At 31.7% G+C, this 9398-nt stretch overlaps 1 protein-coding gene across 1 annotated transcript; it reads left to right on the top strand.

The window, feature by feature from the left end:
- Positions 1-767: 767 nt before the first annotated feature.
- Positions 768-5652, top strand: LOC130641940 (uncharacterized). The gene is made up of 2 exons (XM_057448967.1): positions 768-1254; positions 2638-5652. Exons 1-2 carry the CDS (start codon positions 1134-1136, stop codon positions 2976-2978), a joined length of 462 nt encoding a protein of 153 aa, XP_057304950.1. The 5' UTR covers positions 768-1133; the 3' UTR covers positions 2979-5652.
- The last annotated feature ends 3746 nt before the right edge of the window (positions 5653-9398 follow it).

The raw sequence follows: 9398 nt of genomic DNA, 5'->3' as shown, positions 1-9398 counted from the left end.
TTAGGCCGTCTGATTGTCTTAGCGCTCTTGACGACGCCCGTCGTCAAGAAAAATGGTAGCTTAAAATGTAAACAAGCACGAAAAACAAGTTTTAAGAAGCATTGGAAATGATTATATATCTAACTCCTACAATACATCTATTGATAAAAACATTTTCATAGGATAAACACAACAACGATGTCAAGTTTAACATTTAAAATAACCAGACTCAGCAACTTCCGTGTGGATGATTCTTCAACATGTCTAGTTAACTGGCTACATTGTCCATATAAAACGATGCTGATATCCAGTTATCAAAAATACTTAATACAGGGCGACGAAATCTTAACAAATACGTCTCCTCTCATTTTCAGATTTGTTCCTTTAGCTTTGTGGTTAGCGAGTCAATATAAAGTTCGTTGAAGCCCATGTTTTTCTTGGCTACCTAGCTAGTTAAAAAAATTACTTCGATATTCGTTGTAACTATATTTTAGCTCCGCATTTAACTTTACACATTATTCTGTACGTGTCGAACATCGTAATGTTTTGTTTACAAAGTTTTATTCTTTAGGGACTTTCGAATTCTAAATAGAATTTTTGTTTTTAGCTAGTAATTATATTATAAGAATACTAAACTAAAATTCCTTTTTTTAATTTTATCTAACCTAGACGGTTAACAAATACAATAATAATCGATTACCCCGTGCTGTACCGAAAATATCGCCCTCAGTCATTGCACTGACCTCGCAAGCTCGGTCGGCACTTAAACCTCGGCCGATATTTTGCGGTAAAGCCCTGGGTAATCGGTTATTATTGTATTAGAATCATACACGGGTTAATAAAACATGTTTATTCTAAAAGTGTTAAAATGCTTCTCCTTTTTTTACAAGAGTTTTTAGTGATCTTTCTTGTAGTTTTTATTGTAAAATGTAGTGACATAAGACAATCTGACCAGCAGCAGAAAATAACACAGCAACTGAAAAAGCAATTTATTTTTTTAAACGTCTTTTTAATAAAAACTAATTGGCATGTCTAAATTTCTTTGCGTTAATTAATAACTGATGTGTATGTATAACCTCATTAAAAGTCTTAGGAACAGCACATAACAGCTATCGTGTTTTTTCTTCATTGATAAATCACATAGAGCAGTCGTCATGAGTACACAGCCAATTTTATCGCTTGAAACAAAACCTATTCACAATGAAGGGTATGACCCAATTAATGGTTCAGAAGTTTTTAAACCTAAAAATTACATCAAAGGTGTTTGGATATGCGGTAAGTGAACATTTTTTTTTCCTTTTCTCGTAGCCATGTTAGCTATCTGACAAGTTTAAATATCTTAAAGGCTGAAAATGTCGCTATCTCCAAAGCGACATTTTTAGCCTTTAACAAAGATGAAACAAAGAAGCAACAACAACAATAACAACATTAACAACAATAACAACAATAACAACAATAACAACAATAACAACAATAACAACAATAACAACAATAACAACAATAACAACAATAACAACAATAACAACAATAACAACAATAACAACAATAACAACAATAACAACAATAACAACAATAACAACAATAACAACAATAACAACAATAACAACAATAACAACAATAACAACAATAACAACAATAACAACAATAACAACAATAACAACAATAACAACAATAACAACAATAACAACAATAACAACAATAACAACAATAACAACAATAACAACAATAACAACAATAACAACAATAACAACAATAACAACAATAACAACAATAACAACAATAACAACAATAACAACAATAACAACAATAACAACAATAACAACAATAACAACAATAACAACAATAACAACAATAACAACAATAACAACAATAACAACAATAACAACAATAACAACAATAACAACAATAACAACAATAACAACAATAACAACAATCACAACAATCACAACAATAACAACAATCACAACAATAACAACAATAACAACAATAACAACAATAACAACAATAACAACAATAACAACAATAACAACAATAACAACAATAACAACAATAACAACAATAACAACAATAACAACAATCACAACAATCACAACAATCACAACAATCACAACAATCACAACAATCACAACAATCACAACAATCACAACAATCACAACAATCACAACAATAACAACAACTTTGCTGTTGGCAAGCTTGGTTGGCGAATCATTTAACAAGGACGTTAAAGAAACTTAACACTTGTTTTCTTTAAAAAATTGTTTTCAAAAATGTAAGTTTAAGCAGGACAATACTAGCCGTAATAAAAGAATTGCAAGTTGGTGATAATACTTAATGCCAGGAAGTTTTATCTAGCAAATATTCTAACACTATTTTACCAAATCAGAAATGTATGTCGCGTGGACAAGTGGTCGAAAGGAGTACAACTTGCAATCACAAGACCTGTGTTTCGGTTCACAGCGTGGCCATGTTTAGGAAGTGGCTTTAACTAAGCTACGGGTCAATCCAAATAATGTTACTGAAATTACGTAGGCAATGCTGGTGTATACTTAATGTATGCACAGAACTCACATAACACTTCCCAACAATGAAATGGCCATCCTGTATAATTAAATAACAAGGCAAAATGTAAAGCACTGCTTATTGTTAATTATTTTTTAGGTGGCGTGCAAATAGCAGCAGGCCTGTTCGTTCAACTCGGATACATCTGTAGCCATGATGTAGGACGCTTATCATCACCATTTGGTCTGCTCTGTTTTGCTACTGGAGTTACCGGATTAGTTTGGACACTTTTAATACACTCCATGTGTTTGAACAGGACTTATCTGGTATTCTCAATATTAACTACGTGTTATGCTTTTGCGTATGTTATTATATTGTTCACTAAACATTTCAGTGGCAATATTTGCTTTTCTATGATTGGAGCAAGTATAATTTGTCTCGTAACTTCTGTATTTGCTTGTATCTTCTGTTATAAAGTAAATAAACTGCATAAGTTATAAACTGTGGCTTATAAAGTCGTGCAATTACCAAGTTTCATGCACTTCTTTCTCGCTTAACTTTCAATTTTTCTGCTAGTGATAGATAACCTTTGAATCGATTAACATGCATTTTAAGCTCTTGTATTGTACCTTCTGTGTATACAATCTTTCTTTTCCATTATTGCAAAAACAATACGTATAAGTGTTAAACGGCAAATAACTATAATATAATGACTTGGAAGTGTGTACCAACGCTAAATCTTTAAACTTTGCAGGAGTTCTGAAAATTTGTCCCTACAAGCCACTTTATCTCAGGCCCAGACCTGCGCGTTATTAAAATGTAATGTTCCTTTGACGCACTTAGTTCCCTTAATAAATTATAATAAGCATTGCATGCCCATTCAGTATGAGTATCAACATTTTTCCACTGAGGTAATATTTCACGAATCAAAGCAAGGGAGATATCGTCGAGAGTGGCAATAACAATTGTGTTATATTCCTAACAACAATAAAGATTTATGTGGGTTACGCACTACTTTTTAACGCAATTTTTTTTTCATTTACAAAAGTAAAAAACTCTTGTAGATGATTTGGAAATTCCTAATTATTTTGAAATCAGCCCTGCAGAAGCTGCAAAAAAGTTGTTTATAAAAATTATGATTTTTTAGCTATAAAATACAATTATTTCTCTGTTGTATAGGTAATTATTATAGTAGATTTTAGGATTTAAAGTCACAGTTTTTTCCTTCTACCACAAAACAGCTTTTTGCTCGCCCCTCCTTTAAATCAATGTTTACATATCTTACGTTACAATCGTTTGAAATATATTCAATTCCAAAATTCAAAAACACTGCACGGGACTTTTGCGCTGTTTTCTTGATACGCTAAAAAGCCGACAAAGTTCTAACCTGTAATGCTCCGATCGTATAAAATTATAGCAACAACCTGGAATGTGTTTTTATACTCAACTTTGACAAGAGTCTCGAGGAATTTATTTTATAACTCTAGTGTAATAAAAATCTGAAATTTTATCATTTAAAATTTTTTTAATCTAAATATTTTATTAACATTTCCTGGAAAGCACGTGACCCTACGCGTCCTTCTCATAAGCGCTTCAACCTGAAAACAATGGAAAAAGAACAGCGTCACAAAGGTCTGAGTAAAATAGTAACGGGTCATGAAATCCGTAAATATTTGTCTCCCAAGCTAAGTGGATTTTGCACAGGCTAATTATTTTTTTATATTTTGTATAAACGTCTATGGAAGAGGACGGTATGTAATAGACAGAAATAACCGATTTCAGTTTACTTACAATTTAGGTGTTTCAAATTGTCAAATTTATAAATTTTGAGTAAAACGTAGAAATGAATTGATTTTGTATATTCATATATTGTCATCAACTGTTGTTAGGGGAGACAAAGCAATATAACCGAAGAAATATTTTGTATAATTAAATTTTAAAGCTTTAAATCTGTGTTCTTTCAGCATTTTGTATAAATTTTTATGGGAGAGAATGACTTGTGATGAAAATGGCTAGTTTTTTTATACCTATTAATGTTTTAAAATTTGAATTGATTTTTGTTGAAGTAGGTTTGGGTGTGTAAGCAAATCATTCTTTTTAATTTTTCGGATTGAAATATTGCGGTAGAGGGCAGCATTCAATATATACAAGAAGCCCTGGGGGCTCTAAGAATTTCCGCTCGCTACCAAAATATTTGATAACAACCTGCTAATTTGTTGTGTTATTGTGTCAAACACTCGAAGAGATTTGGTGCATGAAGCTCTGAAGATAAAGCACACAAGTGACATTATATCTTACAACAAACGCAAAAAAAACGAAACGTGTCATAATAAACTCACATTTTAAAATAAATTTCTAACAAAAAATACAGCCTATTTTTCATGGTTGAAAGTCTTGCGATTATGGTCTTAAACGGCATTTCTTTGACAAAAAAATCAAATTTTGATGTGACCATAACATTTTGTGTCAAACTTTAGAGGGTTGCTGTATGCACTAGACTGAATAGCTGATATTGGTATGATGTGATAGAAATTTAATTTTGTAAGAATCTTTTTTTATGTTAGAGTTTTAATGTCTGATTTGCTTTTTTCCCTGGTATACTTTTTACATGGGCAAAATATAGTTTTTTGCAAATTTAGCTTTTTACGTAACGGTTGTCAGACATCTTTAATTCTGTTAGACATTGTGCTTTTTTACTTAGACGTTTTGTTTTAGCGGGTATAAATATGGAAAAATTACTGTGTTCTATATTTTTTCAACACTTTGGTATGCCTTACATAGATTCAATGAGAGATACAGTGGATTCTTCCACTGAGTACCTTATCGGGAAAAAAAAGTCGGGGAAAAGTAAAAAATGTTTTGCAAGTGACTTAATTTTTCCCGGACCAAAATTTCCCTCGATTAATTTTTCCCCGACTAGTACTTTTACCCGATTTTTATATACCCGACTAAGAATTTACAAAGACTTTTTTCTTTTATCCTAAACTTTTTTCCTTATTGTTGCCACCTTAATAAATTGCAAGGAAGATTACAAAAAAGGATCGGGGACAAAAAAAAAACATAATGGAAACAAAAAGAAACAATATTTTGTGTTTAAACAAACATGAAACAATCATACAACTATACATCAGTAGTTCGTTTGAGTCAAACAACGAATGGTCTCTCAGTTCTTTTCATTTCGAGAAGCAAGGAATGGATTGTCAATTCTATGATAAACTGTTAGCTTCTTCTAAGGCTTTAGTGATACCTGCTGCTTTAAAGCCATTAAATACCAAACTACCACGCCGTTGCAAGTATTGGTACATCTCAAAGATCCACTCGGCATGTAATGGTTTGACTTGTGACTAGTTTAGGGAAACTTCTACGTCTGCTGGAGCTTTGCCTTCATTAAGCTGGTTTGTAACCTTTTCAGCATACCACATGTTATACTTGTCTTTGATAAAACACTTAGTTGGCTTGTTAACTGTAACATCAATTGGCTGGAATTTGTTTTTAGATTATGAGGAACAATTATAAGGGCACAATAACTGTCACGACAAAGTTTAGGGATTTCATCATTATCTTGTTCTTTAAAAGTGGCCATTATAACAGGACTCATCTGCTCATCTGGATAACCTTTGGCTCGACGAACATTTTTTAAATAAGTCAACACAATCTTGTTAAAACCAGCTAAATAATTTTTCAGTGTTAGGAATATCAAGAATTAGTCGGGGAAAAGTGACTTATTTTTCAAAAGTGACTTAATTTTTTCCCGGACTAACTTTTAACCCGACAAAATCTTTCCCCTTTTTTTCCCCGATAAGGTTGGGAATAATTCCAAATGACGTCACTAACTTAAATGTTTACTTGGAATATATTTGCATTAGTGAAATACAAGCACTTCAGGATTTAAGGTTTCAACTTGCCAACTTTAAACAATCGCCCCTAAAATTGACAAAATTTTAAACAATTGCTAAACAATTTGCATTGGGCGAATAAATGGTCGAAATTTAAACAATTTGTTTGGTTCTGTTCCAAATTTTTCGGGTGCATTATACATATTGTGAGAACTAATAAAACACAGTCAAAAATAATATCTCTGTGTCATTAATCATGCACATGATTATCAGTTTTTGGCTCCAAAATACTATACTTCTTTCTAACAACGATATGTACATGTAGGTCTGGCTATAAACCTAGAAGTTCTTGAAAATTATCAAATTTAATGATTTTTATCCATGTAGTTACGACCTTAACTTTCAACAAAAACTACAATTTATAAAATTGAATGTATGAAAATTATACTGCTAAACAAACCCATATATTGTCAATAAACAGAATGTGCAAATTATGTACAAAGTATACCATTAGTTATAGTCATAAAACTGTTAACAAGTTCCAATACAAACTTTTTATTCCTCATAGTCTGGAGGTGGTTCACTTTTATCGTTGTTTACGTTGTGGCCTACGAAAACTGCTTGAAAATTTGGACGCGGTTCATTACTTCTGTCTGGTGGTAGCTCATAACTGTACTGCATTGGAAGTGAAGTTGCTATGGATACAAAAAAAGATAGAAATAGAAATATATAAATAAAGAAATATGTAATGTAGTATAATCTACATAAAAAAGAAAAAAACATGTAAGGTAGAGTATTTGTTTACTTTTAAAATGCATTGATTTATATCAAAGCAAAGCATTAACAAACATAGTTAGTATACCATTATGGCAAGGTAAAGCAAGCTTAATTACGGTTACGGAATTTTTTAACATTCCAAAAATCTTTAATTTCGCCTTGCTTTTACTAATAAATTTTTTTTGGCAGCTAAAAAATTACAACAATTTCTGATTCAGAAAATGTTGTAATATTATTACAAGGAAATGCCTATAACCCATCGTTATTTTATGACACATCAATAAACGAATTTAATTTTGAACAGAGTAGCAGTGAAACAGTTGAATTACAACCAAAAGTTAATTTATTTTTACAAAATCTTGACTTTGAACCAGAAATGGCAGTGTTATCAGACAAGCAAATGTCATTTGTAAGCAATTTCATTCATGTCAATGCTGAACAAGTTCGAGACATTGAAAAATCCACATAAACCGGTCATTTGAAAATGCCATGTCATTTATTGTGGCTTGTTGTTATACGATAGTTTGATCAAGTTCTTTTTCATTAATTCCCATACAAGTAATTTCGGCTCTCAACTTTTCCAACTCTTGTTTTAACTCTTCCTCCACAGATAATTCTGCAGCAATATCATTTGTCGTAGCCCTCGCAGGAGAAAATAGTTGCAATTTACAGTTTTTACTATTGAGAGTTTTAAGCAAGTTGTTTTCAAAAATGCATATAATTAACGCGAATTTAAGAATATGCGATATTACACAAAGCAAAGATTACGGCAACAGTCGAATCCACGGTAGCGAAGCGGTCTTTTCTATTACAAGACCGTTTGGACGGTTTCTTTGTTTGGAATGACAATGTTAAAAATTTAAAAATTTAAAGAAAAAGTGCTTTCAGTTAATTTTCAACTTGAATGACAGTATGATGATTACACAAAAGCTATTTTTAAAAAGATTGTTGAGAAAAATCACCAAATTAACAGATTTTTAAATTAACACTGCATTAATTAACGGTCATTAAATTAACGCGAATTTTAAAAAGCCGCGTTAATTTCATTACTCGTAAATTTCATGGAATAAGGTATATTGTTTCTATGGTGAGCAATACGTTACAAATATTTATGATGGAAGAAAGGTTTGACAAAATTGCATCAAATTGTCCTCCTTTTTTATTTATTTATTTATTTTTATTATTTATTGCTTGGATTAGTTTATTAATAAAAATAAAATATCAATAAAATGTCAGCTCTGTCTTTGTCTTTATTCTCTTCCTTTTTTAAACTTCACTTTTTCACTTTTTCGCGGAAAAAATTAAAACCTTTTTAACAAAATACTCAGTAAGTGTATTCACTGTGGTAAACTAGCGATAATGAATTTGTAATCGCCTTTGCGTGTTACAGACAGATACATACACGCAGCCGGAATTGGTGTATTAATGCAACAGTAATGTACCTACCGTTTCCTTCGTAACTGCAGCAACAAACGTTGGTCTTGCAACAGAAGATACTTGCTGTTATTGAGATCCCCATACAAACAAATGCTGATATAGCAGGTACGTAGGCATAAAGAGCACACATTATAATAGCATGGGCAAAAGCGTAAGCAGCTGTTGTAATTGAGAACCCCATATACGTTCCATTTAAGCATGGCGAATGTATGAAGAAGGAAAATACTAATCCAATAATACCAGTGACAATGGAGAAGAAACCGAATGGCGTGGATAAAATTCCACCAAATAAGTTCCAAACATATGCAGTCTGTTGAAGGAATCCCATTAAAATCTGGATTATCGCTAAATATAAAATGAGACCAAAGAAATTTATATTTATTGACCCTGCCGGGTTTTTTTTTATTACGGAGTTTCATACCGCGCGGATCTGGGCAATAGCGAAGCACTTGTAGGGACAAATTTTGAAATCCCCCGCAGAGCATTAAGCATTTGCTAGGGAAAACATGCAGCAGGCAGAGAATTAGTCACTAGTCACAGTTCCTTTCTATTTTCACTTTTTAAACTGGGGAGATATATTGATTTAAGGGAAGACAATTATTAAAAGGAAGGATACTCAGTACTGACATAAGAGTGTATATTATGAAAGTTCAAGACCTAAATTTGGTTATTCTTGCTTCAAGTTGTGGGTAAACTCATTTTATGAAAAGTTGGCAGTCAAGAGAGAAAGAAACCTTATTTTGGTAGCTAGTTACATCACATATATATATATATATATATATATATATATATATATATATATATATATATATACTTCTTTATTCCACGTTAGGGGGACCCCGCTCGAAATGTATAATAAGGTGACACCTC

Source organism: Hydractinia symbiolongicarpus, chromosome 4 (genome assembly GCF_029227915.1).
Source record: "Hydractinia symbiolongicarpus strain clone_291-10 chromosome 4, HSymV2.1, whole genome shotgun sequence".
NCBI lineage: Eukaryota > Metazoa > Cnidaria > Hydrozoa > Anthoathecata > Hydractiniidae > Hydractinia > Hydractinia symbiolongicarpus.
Note: the sequence above shows the minus strand (reverse complement) of the source record. Positions and strands in the feature narration are given on the sequence as shown.

Bases quoted from the DNA above. Each gene is read 5' to 3' on its own strand.
- LOC130641940 (XM_057448967.1), top strand. From the start codon at position 1,134: ATGAGTACACAGCCAATTTTATCGCTTGAAACAAAACCTATTCACAAT. The intron at 1,255-2,637 runs GTAAGTGAACAT...ATTATTTTTTAG, and splicing joins CAAAGGTGTTTGGATATGCG to GTGGCGTGCAAATAGCAGCA.